The 12,504-nt window shown below is 45.2% G+C and overlaps 1 protein-coding gene across 2 annotated transcripts in view; it reads left to right on the forward strand.

Annotated features, from left to right (window-relative positions):
- Window positions 1–12,504, forward strand: part of DACH2 (dachshund family transcription factor 2) — a 652,263-nt gene that overhangs the window by 619,804 nt on the left and 19,955 nt on the right. For both annotated transcript variants that reach the window (XM_075007949.1, XM_075007950.1), the window contains one exon: window positions 4,033–4,176. In XM_075007949.1, the coding sequence (XP_074864050.1) occupies window positions 4,033–4,176 (144 nt within the window). The remainder of the gene's footprint in view (window positions 1–4,032; window positions 4,177–12,504) is intronic.

Raw genomic sequence — 12,504 nt, forward strand, 5'->3', positions numbered from 1 at the left:
TTTGGAAGCCCTCTTCTGCTCCTGAATCAGGAACAGCACCGCCTTTTGAAAGCTTCTGGAAGATCTTCTTTTGAAAGATCAATCCAGCTAAGTTTCCCAACTCTTTTGATGGAGAGCATCCACACAGCCCCCACTCATTCAGGAAGAAGGGACCTCCGGAGGGAGGACTTCCGTCCGGAAGACCCCCCAGGGGCCACGCTTTTACATGCTGTTTTGGAGTCCGGAAGAGCATCTTGCGGACTCCAAATCATCTGACCTTATGCTAATGAGGCACGGGGAATTTACATCCATGCCTTATTAACATATTTCGGGTCGTTTATTAGCATGTGTGGAAATGGCCTCTGTGTGTTCTTTCGAAAAAGGGGCTGATTTTCCAAGAGAACTTGCTAGTGTAGATGCAGTTTAGAAGTCAAGGGTGAATGGAGAAAAAACTACTCTGATATAATTACATTTCGCTGGACGTGAAATTCGTTGTACCTCCAGAATTCAAAGGAAAGAAAGCCCGGTGTATTCTCAGAAGGTACAATTATGTAAAACGTCAGCAAAAATGCATCACATAAATTTCATTTAAACCATCACAATTCTTCTATGGGACTTACAGGACTTGTGGACTTTGCTGGCCTACAGCCCCAGAGTGAATTTCACCAGCACTCTCTAGTGCATCAGCCTTGGGTTTGTTCCTCTCTCCAACCGTCTCCCTGAGTGTAGAGAAAGCTCTGATGAACCTGGATTTTGTTGCAAATAGTGCACAGATATTGCTGAAATTTCCAGCATTATCTCGCTGTAGTAAAATTGCAGCATGTTTGCTGCAGGCAGGAATCTCTATGGTTCAATGGGATAAAGTGGAAGGATTTGCTCCTATGTACTTATTAGCTACGTCTACATGTGAAGCCTACATCGAAGTAGCTTATTTTGATGTAGCGACATTGAAATAGGCTATTTCGATGAATAACGTCTACACGTCCTCCAGGGCTGTCAACGTCGACATTCAACATCGACGTTGTGCAGCACCACATCGAAATAGGCGCTGCGAGGGAACGTCTACACGCCAAAGTAGCACACATCGAAATAAGGGTGCCAGGCACAGCTGCAGACAGGGTCACAGGGCAGACTCAACAGCAAGCCGCTCCCTTAAAGGGCCCCTCCCAGACACAGTTGCACTAAACAACACAAGATCCACAGAGCCGACAACTGATTGCAGACCCTGTGCATGCAGCATGGATCCCCAGCTGCAGCAGCAGCAGCCAGAAGCCCTGGGCTAAGGGCTGCTGCCCACGGTGACCATAGAGCCCCGCAGGGGCTGGAGAGAGAGCGTCTCTCAACCCCTCAGCTGATGGCCACCGTGGTGGACCCCGCTATTTCGATGTTGCGGGACGCGGATCGTGTACACGTGCCCTACTTCGACGTTCAACTTCGAAGTAGGGCGCTATTCCCATCCCCTCATGGGGTTAGCGGCTTCAACGTCTCGCCGCCTAACGTCGATGTTAACATCGAAATAGCGCCCAACACATGTAGCCGTGACGGGCGCTATTTCAATGTTAGTGCCGCTACTTCAAAGTAGCATGCACGTGTAGACACGGCTATTGTAAGATTGAAACTGAATTATGCTTTGTTCGTCTCAAGATGCTGCTCTATCAGAAAATGAAATTAATACTTTCATACAGCTGCCACAGCTTTACAGTCTAGGTGATAGTAGAGCCACTCCCTCTACACTTCAATAAAGTATTCTGATTAAATTTTAAAATATTAAAAAACATTAATGTTCCTTCCATTGCTGCCTTGCACCAGCTACATGGAGATTGGCAATATATCATCTGGGATTATCTGAACTACAACTTCAGTGCATAATGGTTTTAAATGTAGTATGAAATTAGTTGAAAGGTCTTCTCGGGGAAGTCTGGGCTGCTTTGAGTGCTGCTAGTTACTTAAGTCAGACTACTTGTGTTTTGGATGCCCTCTAACTAGACCAATAGAGAGATGGGTAAAATACTTGCAATGGCAACATGGAAAGAATGAGCATCCAGAAAATATGGCCAAGCAGTCCACTAGATTTAGGGCCCTCAGACCCTTAGGACCCCTCAAAACTATGATAATTGTCATTCAGCATCCCCCCAAAATAACCTCCGGTATGTATGGAAAACCATACTGTTTTGCATTAGTTTCACCATATGGGAAAAGTCACTTCTAGATCCCAAAACTGACAATTGGTATAGCTTCCAGCATCCTAGTTTAAGGGTGGGTATGTTACAGGTGAAACAAGAACCCTGCAATGGAAACAGCCTCTATCTGTCCTTCCTTTTCTCCATTAATCAGGTGTTGACTAATCACATGGTCTCACACCACTCCCATTGTACAGTAGCAACACTACAACTGAAACATGTGGCACCCCAATTTGCCTTCCTTTATGATATGCAGAGGGAGGAAGGTGAAGAAGGAAAAGGATTTTGACAATAAATAATAGAAATATAGAGCTGGAAGAGGCCTGGAGAATTCATCAAGTCCAGCCCCCCAGTGCTGAAGCAGGATTCTACCTAGATTATCTGTAACTGGTGGTTGTTCACATAGATGCTGTAGCAACCATGGGGAAATATTATTACTCAGTACCCACCAGCTAAGCTTCCCAGCTCTGCATTCCCCTCTTTCTTGTGCCTCTTTCCAACTGTTGCCTCTCATGAAACAGTAGGGCTGCACACATTTTAAGGCAGAGTAGCTGAATCTAGCTCTTAATCTTCCTAATTTTTATAAAGGATACTGAAGCAGTTTTACGAAAAGCATTTTCACATTTGAGCTCTATAAGGAAAATGGAATTCGAATGGATAGTTCACTCAGAACTTAGACTCTGCCACTGACCTTCTGTGTGATCTTTATCAAGTCACTGAACTTCTTTATGCCTTAGTTTTCCTCATCTGTTCAAGAGAGATAATAATATATACTTCCTCTGTAAAATTTTTGAGAGCAAGTGGTGAAAAAGCACTGCTTAAGAGCTAGGTACTATTCTTATAGTACTCCTATGTATTTTGATCTGAGTTTCTGACACAATTCTGGGCCTGGGGGATTGTCACTGTGAAGAAGAAATTGACAGAACCAGATTTTTCTTAGATGCAGTCCTGTTTTTTTTTCTGTCATTTAACCACAACTAATGGAAAAAGCTCTGTTATCCTGAATACAGCAAGATGAAAGAGTAGGAGGTAGTCTCTTTATACAAAATTACAACCCTCTGTTCAGTTAAAACTGTGTTCCAAAAGCTCTTTCTCTGTCTGGGCTTTTTCTCTCAGAACTGTACTCCTGATAATGTTCTGATTGGCTCCTTTCTTTCTCCTTGCTGCTTGGGCTGCTTCTGCTCAAAAATACACACACCTTCACTTAGCTCAGCTTTTAACTGGCTGTACAAGTACTGTCAGCTATTTTACTCCCAAATCAGTTTGACTGCTTCTTACGTTTATTACGGATGAAGAATGGTATCATGCCTTCCAGCTGTGATGAGGTTTCACCCCACCTTCAAAATAGAATTTTTTATTATTGATCATTCTAGATTTTATGATATCTGAAAATTCAAACATAGAAAATTCCATTTCCTTTTAATATTGGAAAATACCTTGATGTCTAAGTAATACATAAATGCTCTGGTATGTCTGTGTGAATGAATATTATTGCACCCAACATCTGACATGTTTTACAGACATTATTAATATAATTTGAATTGTCTGCTTTCTACATGCAATCATTGGGGAAAGTGGGTCTAATATGCTAGGGTCTCAACATTCGCCAACCTAAAGTTCACAAATTCAAGTATTCACGAGCGGACGAATACTGTTTATTTGGCTCACAAATAAATACGATTATAAATAAATAAATATGAGTATGATCCTGTTTTGGATATGGATCTGTAATTTTTGTAACAGGCACATTTCCAATATTTTTGTCGCCTGGCTCCACAGAGTTTGATGTCAGCTCTATCTTTGTTATGAAAGTATCAATTGTGGCTTACTTTGAACTGTTTAATAAAGTCTTTTTGCTACATTTATTTTTCAGCAACAATTCAAAAGCGCTTGAAGAAAGAAAAAAAAGCAAAGAGAAAATTGCAGGAAGCCCTGGAGTTTGAATCAAAGAGGAGAGAACAAGTGGAGCAGGCACTTAAACAGGCCACATCGGGTGATGGTCTCCGGATGTTAAATGGTAATGTTTAAGTTAGACTTTGACAATTATGTTAAAATAATGTTTATCTTTTCTAACTAGCTCAAAAATACAAAATCGCAATAGAGATGTGAAAAACAAAGTCTATTTTTATTTAAACATGAGCCTTATCTAAAAATAATTAAAAACTAAATGTAAGTCAAGGTTCGTGAATTAAACAAGAAAAAATAAGTAAGATCAGATCTAGGAAGAAGGAGGACAAACGTACAAATAATGCAAGAGTGCAAAGAAACACAATACATTATTACCATAAAAACCTATTACAGTAATTGCCGAACTGTGTGTGTAATATGTTGGTTTCAGTTTGCATGAGGTTCTGTGACTTTCTCATCTGTACAAGTTCATATATAACTATTGAGTTTCATGCTAAAACTTCAGGTTTAGGTTTGAAATCTAAACTCTGCGTGCTGATTGGCTGAGCGGTAGGCAGATGGAGGGGCTCTCAGGAAGGCCAGAGCTTTTTAAACTCTGCTGGCAAGCGACAGGGGAGCTTGCGACTGGGGCACTTGCAAATAGGGTGGTTGCTAACAGGAGGGAGTTTTGAGAGGGGCTCTCCTGGGGAAGGAGGGGGCAAACTACAGCACCTTCAGGTAAGTGGCTCTCTGGAGTGTGTGGGTGTCTGGTTTTGGGGATTCTGGGCCTGGGTTTGTCTGTTTGTTTGGTGTTTGGAGTGCTGAGCTGTCTGTTTGTTTGAAAGGCCGTGTGCTCAGGCTGGCAGTTGGAAGCTCTTAGCCTTGATTAGGTTTGAAATCTAAACTCTGCGTGCCAGTTGGCTAAGCAGTAGGCAGAGGGAGAAGCCCTCAGGAAGGCCATAGCTTTTTAAACCCTGCTGGCAAGCGACTGGGGAGCTTGTGACTGGGGTGATTGCAAAGAGGGTGATTGCTAACTGGAGGGAGTTTTGAGAGGGAGCTTAGAGCGAGCTAGTTATTTCTACGGGGTAAGGGGTGGCAAGATGGCGATGGCAGTGGCGTTCCCAACTGGTGGCTGGAACTGAGGCACCCGCCGCCCCCAGGGTGCAGCATGGGCAGCGGGACGCAGGTGGGCTTGGGGGAGTGTGGGAGGCGGGGGGCGAGACCGAGGGGCGTCGGTGGTGGGCATGTGGTTTGGGGGCGTGTGGTATGGCTGTGTGGATGGTGGTGCCCACGGAGGCTGGTGGTGGCGTGCCTGGCTCAGATTGCCTGGGCTTTCAGGCCCAGTCCTGTGCTCACTGCATGCGCGTCCCGCAGCAGCTTCGTGGGGCTCTGTGGGCAGCCGCAGCCAGAAGACGAGTTGGTAGATTTGGTGGGGACCCAGGGCATGGAGAGGTACTCCAGCATCGTCTAACAGCGTTGAACCAACACGGGAGGTAGCAGATACCAGTTATAAGCTCTTGCTCGACTGGTGTGCAGAGCGAGCGCCAGGGCTTGCCTTCAACGGTGGGAGAGATCATCGCATCTCACTGGACAGTCACTGCCTGCCTCAAGCTGGGCAGCCCCCAGCTAGAAGGGTACTGTCCCGCCACAGTTCACCTGCCTCACTGGGTGCATGAGGCTTAAGGTTCCCAAACCTGACAAGTGACCTGAAATCTGAGCACCAGGCAAACCAATAAGAAAATCAACAAGAAAAGGAAACCATCAAAGTTTTAAGCTTGCTTGCTGGCATGTGCAGACCATGCTGACTGATTTGACTGAAGATATTCAGGACATCAGCGACACCTGAAAGACTGCTGTCATCAATGAGGAACTGGAGAGGCTCCAAGCTGACATTGCTGCTCTGCAAGAGATGCGACTCGCAGATTCGGGATCTCTAAAGGAAAAGGACTACACCTTTTTCTGGCAGGGTAAAGCCCAAGATGAACCCAGGGAGCATGGTGTTGGCTTTGCCATCAGAAATACCCTTCTACAAATGGTGGAATTAGTCATGGGCGGATCAGAAAGACTCCTTCAGGCCATACTTCAAACTTGCGCTGGTCATGTCCACCTGATCAGCGCTTACACTCCAACCCTGTACACCACACCAGAAGTAAAAGACAAGTTCTATGACATGCTTATTGCTGCCATAGTGCAAATACCTGCTCGCGAACAAGTGTACATTTTGGGTGACTTCAATACAAGAGTTGGAGCCGATTGTGACTCATGGCCTTCCTGCTTACACCACTTCGGTGTGGAAAAAATGAATGAAAACAGACAGTGTCTTCTCAAACTTTGCACATACCACAATCTGTGCGTCACAAACACATTTTTTCAAACAAGCCACAGCACAGAGTGTCATGGAGACACCCACACTCGAAACACCGGCATCAACTAGACGTGGTCATCACTAGACACGATAACCTCAAAAACGTCCTTCTGACACGCAGCTGTCATAGTGCCGACTGCGATACAGATCACTTGCTAGTTTGCTCCAAACTCAAGGTGAGACCCAAGAAGCTGTACCACTCTAAACCAACTGGAAGACCCCACATTGATGCCAGAAAGACAGCAAACTCAGAGAGAGCCAAAAAGTTCAGAGTGACCCTTGAGGAGTACCTGCGCAGCAGCCCTGTGGGTGCCGATGTGACATCCAGATGGCAGCATCTGAGGGATACAATTTACAACACGGCCTTGTCGGTGTTTGGAAGAAGAGCTAGAACCACAAATGACTGGTTCGAACCTAACTCCGATGAGATGATTCCAGCTATCGAAAAGAAGCGCGCTGCACTCCTGGAGCACAAACACTCACCGAGCCAGAGTACCCTGCAAGCACTCAGAGCAGGCAGAAAACAGTACAGCAGACAGCCAGGCGCTGTGCCAACAACTACTGGCTTGAGCTATGCAGCAGCATCCAGTCCAGTGCTGACTCTGGTAATCTCAGGGGAATGTACGAGGGCATCAAGAAGACATTAGGACCCATCCAGAACAAGATGGCACCTCTGAAATCCAAATCTGGTGAAGTCATCACAGACAAAGCCAAACAGATGGAGCACTGGGTTGAGCACTACTCTGAGCTGTACTCACACGAGAACATTGTGGTTGATATAGCCCTCGATGCCGTCGAGCTCCTACCAGTAATGGACAAACTGGATCAGGAACCAACTGTGGATGAACTGAATAAAGCCATCGACAGCATTGCAGTAGGAAAGGCCGCAGGCCAGGATAGTATACCACCAGAGGTAATCAAATGTGCCACGGACACCCTCCTGGAACCCCTACATGAGCTACTGTGCCTGTGCTGGAGAGAGGGAGAGGTTCCACAGGATATGCGCGATGCTAACATTGTAGCCTTGTATAAGAACAAAGGACACAGAATTGACTGCGACAATTACCGTGGAATCTCCCTCCTAAGCATCACTGGTAAACTGTTCGCTCATGTCATCCTTGGCAGACTGCAGAAGATTGCTAAGAGGGTGTATCCCGAATCACAGTGAAGATTCTGCCCAGAGAGATCTACCGTGGACATGGTATTCTCTCTGAGGCAGCTGCAGAAGAAATGCAGGGAGCAGAGGGAGCCACTCTATATTACCTTCATCAGCCTGACCAAGGCCTTCAATTTGGTCAGCAGGGATGGACTGTTCAAAGTGCTCCACAAGATAGGCTGTCCGCCACAGTTACTCAAGATGATCCAGTCTTTCCACGAAGACATGAGAGGAACCATCGAATAAAACGGCACATTATCAGATGTTTTCAGCATCAGGAGCGGCGTCAAACAAGGATGCGTCCTTGATCTGACATTGTTTGGGATCTTCTTCGCGCTCCTCCTGAAGCACGCCTTTGGATCTTCAACAGAAGGCATCTTTTTGCACACAAGATCTGATGGGAAACTGTTTAATCTTGCAAGGCTGAAAGCTAAATCTAAGGTACTGGAAGTCCTCATCAGTGATATGCTGTTCGCAGACAATGCTGCTGTAGTGTCACACACAGAAGACCAGCTTCAGAAACTGCTGGATCAGTTCTCCAAAGCATGCAAGGACTTCGGGCTTTCCATCAGCCTAAAGAAGACAAATGTACTTGGTCAGGACGTTGCTGAACCTCCATCAATCAGCATTGACAACTATACGTGAGAGGTTGTCCACAAGTTCGTTTACCTTGGATCCACCATCACTGACACCCTGTCCTTGGAGACTGAGCTAAATAGGAGGATCGGCAAAGCAGCCACAACTCTGTCCAGACTCAGCGAGAGAGTGTGGAATAACATCAAGTTGTACACCCAAACCAAAATGCAAGTCTACAGAGCCTGCATCCTCAGCACCCTCCTTTATGGCAGCGAGACTTGGACCCTGTACTCCTGCCAGGAAAAGAGGCTGAACGTCTTCCACTTGCGCTGCCTCAGGCGCATCCTTGGAATATTGTGGAAGGACAGAGCGCCCAACACCACTGTGCTTGAGCAAGCTGGAATTCCAACCGTGCACACCCTCCTCAGGCAGCGGCGGCTCCGCTGGCTTGGCCACGTCCACAGGATGAATAATGGAAGGATCCCAAAAGACATCCTGTATGGTGAGCTAGCCTCTGGCAAAAGACCTCCTGGATGCCCCCAATTGCGCTACAAAGATGTCTGCAAGAGGGACCTCAGGGGGGTAGACATCGAGCCAGACAGCTGGGAGGAGCTGGCAGACGATCTCAGCAGATGGAGGCAGGAACTACACAAGGGCCTTCAGAAGGCTGAGATGAGGATCAGACAGCTAGCAGAGGAGAAGCGAGCCCACAGAAAGCACAGTAAGGACCTGCCAGACACCCATTACACATGCAACAGATGTAGCAAGGACTGTCACTCTCATGTGGGCCTTCACAGTCACAGTTGACGCTGCAAATGATGATTCCAAATGGAACTACGAAGGGCGTGATCCATAGTCTACGTAGACTGAAGGATGCCTACTACTACTACTATTACATACTAAAACTTCAACTTGATGAAACTCAGGTCTTATTAAGCTTTCTACACTCTGTAAATCTCCATGACTGTTGAGGTTTCACAGCCATCTCAATTATTGTAAAAGAAAACGACACAACTTAATCTGCAGAAATGCATGACTAAGCAAGGAGAGCAAGTTCTATCAAGTGATATTAAAAATACTCAGTCTAAAGAGATCTGAACAAAAATTAGCACTTCTGTTTCCTTGTTGGAAAATGGATCTACCTACTTTTCACTGGGGCTACATCTACACAGCAAAGTTATTTTGAAATAACAACCATTATTTTGAAATAACTTTGCAAGCATCTACATTGCATACACACTATTTCTAAATAAATTAGAAATGGCAGGCATGTTATTTTGAATTTTGTGAACTTCTTTGCAGGAAGAATAACACCTATTTCAAAATAGCTGTTTCAAAATAGGAGCTGTTAAGACAGAGTGTCTGCGCTGCCCCTCGCTTTCAGAAGGGGTGTGCAAATGTGGCTGATCGGAAATGCAAATGAGGTGTTGATTTAAATATCTCTTGCCTCATTTGCATACTCACACAGGGTCTTGATTCCAGAAGAGCTGATTTCGAAAGCCAAACCAGTCAAGTAGATGGGGTTCATTCGAAAGGAAACCCCATTTTTGAAAGCACCCTTCTTCCTAATTTTTGCAGGAAGAAGTGTGCTTTCGAAAGCAGGGTTTCCTTTCGAATGAACCCTGTCTACACGGCTGTTTTGGCTTTCAAAATCAGCTCTTCCAGAATCGAGATCCCACATGAGTATGCAAATAAGGTGTGAGATATTTAATGCCTCAGTTGCATTTCCGATCGGCCGCATTTGCATGCCCCTTCCAAAAGGTAGGGGCAGGACAGCCACAGCCACACAGAATAGTGCTATTTCGAAATAAGCCATGATGGGGTCCAATGGCACTATTTTGAAATAGGATTAGTTGTCTGGCCATGCTATTTGAAAATGGACTTTTGGGTGTAGCTGTGTTATTTTGAGTAGGTATTCCAGAATGGATTATTTTGAAATAATGCTGCTGTGTAGACATAGCCCGGGTTTCTGGTTCTGTATCTGGTTCTTGTCAGATTAAACTGAATCCATTTGCTTGATTTTTTTTCAGAGATGTCAAGGATTTGCAGCTCCCGTTGATTTCATTGAATTTGTGCTCAGCATTTCTGAAAATCATGTCAGGGATGTCAATACTCCACTAATTTTTTCAACATACAGTTGAATCTACAATTAATTGTGCTTCTTTAGGCATTTAGACAACTACTTAATTTGCACGCACAATCAGATAGATGTCTACATTAACACCTGCAAGAAGCACACATTCTGGTACTTAGCTATTTATCTGATTTCACCAGCAAAGGAGGTTGCACCTAACACTGCAGTTTAATTGCAGTTGCAATTTTACTCCTGTAAAATTTGAAATGTGATGGTGAAAGTTTCTATTTTTTTAAATTAACTCTGAAGGTCTCTTTCTGTAATACATATTGGTGTTAATTGTAGATAATTTTGTTGTTTTATGAGCATACAGCACATATTTTAAAAGGCTAGTAAAACCCTTTAAAATTATGTGCTAAATGCCCCAGATAATTAGGAAAGGAGGACATTCCAGTTATTGCTAGTGTAAAACATAGCCTGTGCCCTTATTTATTCCTTCAGATCCAGTGACTCCCTCTCTCTCTCTCTCTCTCTCTTTCTCTCTCTTTGTGATACACCAACATATACCCTGCTGGTGACATCAGCCCCACACAACTACCTGTGTGGGTAAGGAAAACCTTATTTGGTTAGAGTCATCTTGTCATTTATTTGGTAATGATGTTTTACATACACAATAAAAATGTTAAAAGCTTTGCAACACTATAGAATTGTGGCATTTACCTTCTTCTGTGACCTGCACTGGTCACTAGTGAGGGTTAGAGGGAGTTGTGATGTGATCAGTTGAGTGCATGCTGGTCCATAATGCCAAACAAGTACCGACAAGTTAAGATGTCACAGACATAAAAGATGGAAAAAATGCTTGAAAGCAGCAGAAGAGTTATTGGGGATATTGAGCACACAATTCTAAAGCTGTATGACTTCTTCATCTGTATTTACAGGATCTTTTTTAAAAAGTCTCTGCCAAAGTTTCTAAGTGTTGTATTATAAAGGGAAAGCAGATGTTTCCACAGGATGGGCAGGGGGGTTGAATTCAAATCACATACTCCTCATGTTAATCCTTGATGGCATTGAATAGGATAGTGGCATCTGTTATCCCAACACTCTTGGGTGTATGAGCCTCAGAGCACCTACAGGCACTGCCTACAAAGACATTATCAGCATTAAATTATGGTTCAGATGTGTATATGTGTGTCACATTATTGGAACATCTCTCCTAACTTTCGAATCAGAGCACAAGCAGTTTGGTGGGGATTTCTTGTCAGAGATTTGGAAGTGCTTAACATTTCACATTACTAAACATACATACTTTTGATCTGGGAGCTAAAGCGTTCCCTGAGAAGAGGGGGAAAGAAATCTTGCACAATTTCTGCTTGAACTCTGTGTGTGTGTGTGTGTGTGTGTGTGTACAAACACACACACACATACATGCCAGAGGTTAACGCACACTTGAGAAGAAATATTTTAAAACTGTAACAAATATATACTACTAGAGCTACATCTACATTGGTATGCTACATCGAAATAGCTTATTCAAGCAGAAATTGTACAAGATTTCTTTCCCCCTCTTCTCAGGGAACGCTTTAGCTCCCAGATCAAAAGTATGTATGTTTAGTAATTTGAAATGTAGTGAAATCGAAATAAGCTATTTCGATGAATAGCGTCTACACATCCTCCAGGGCTCGTGCCGTCGACGTTCAACGTCGACATTGGACAGCACTACATCGAAGTAGGCGCTGCAGGGGAGCGTCTACACACCAAAGCGGCCCACATCGAAATAAGGGTGCCAGGAACAGCTGCAGACAGGGTCACAGGGCGGACTAGCACTTCTGGGGCAACAGCTAGCTGCTCCCTTAAAGGGCCCCTCCCAGACACACTCAGCCTGCACAGCACGCAATCTGCAGAGCCACAGGCACGCGCACCCCGTGGAAGCAGCGTGGACCTCCAGCAGCAGCAGCAGCCAGAGGCCCACACACCTGCCCCTGGAGGAGCAGTGGTTGCCCTGCTCAGTGCCATGCAGGAGGCAGCTGACCATCTTTTATTTCAGGAAGATGAGCTGTCCTCAGGGGATGAGGAAGCAGCCCCAGACCTTGCTGCCCTCCCAGCCCGCCACCCCCCCCCGCCGCACACGCCGCCGGCAGTGGAGATACCCCACAAGCACGGACTGGTGGGAGTGGCTGGTGCTCAGCAAGTGGGACAATAGCTGTGTCTACACGTGCACGCTACTTCGAAGTAGCGGCACTAACTTCGAAATAGCCCCCGTCGCGGCTACACGCGTCGGGCGCTATTT

This window comes from Carettochelys insculpta, chromosome 13 (assembly GCF_033958435.1).
Source record: "Carettochelys insculpta isolate YL-2023 chromosome 13, ASM3395843v1, whole genome shotgun sequence".
Classification (NCBI taxonomy): Eukaryota; Metazoa; Chordata; order Testudines; family Carettochelyidae; genus Carettochelys; species Carettochelys insculpta.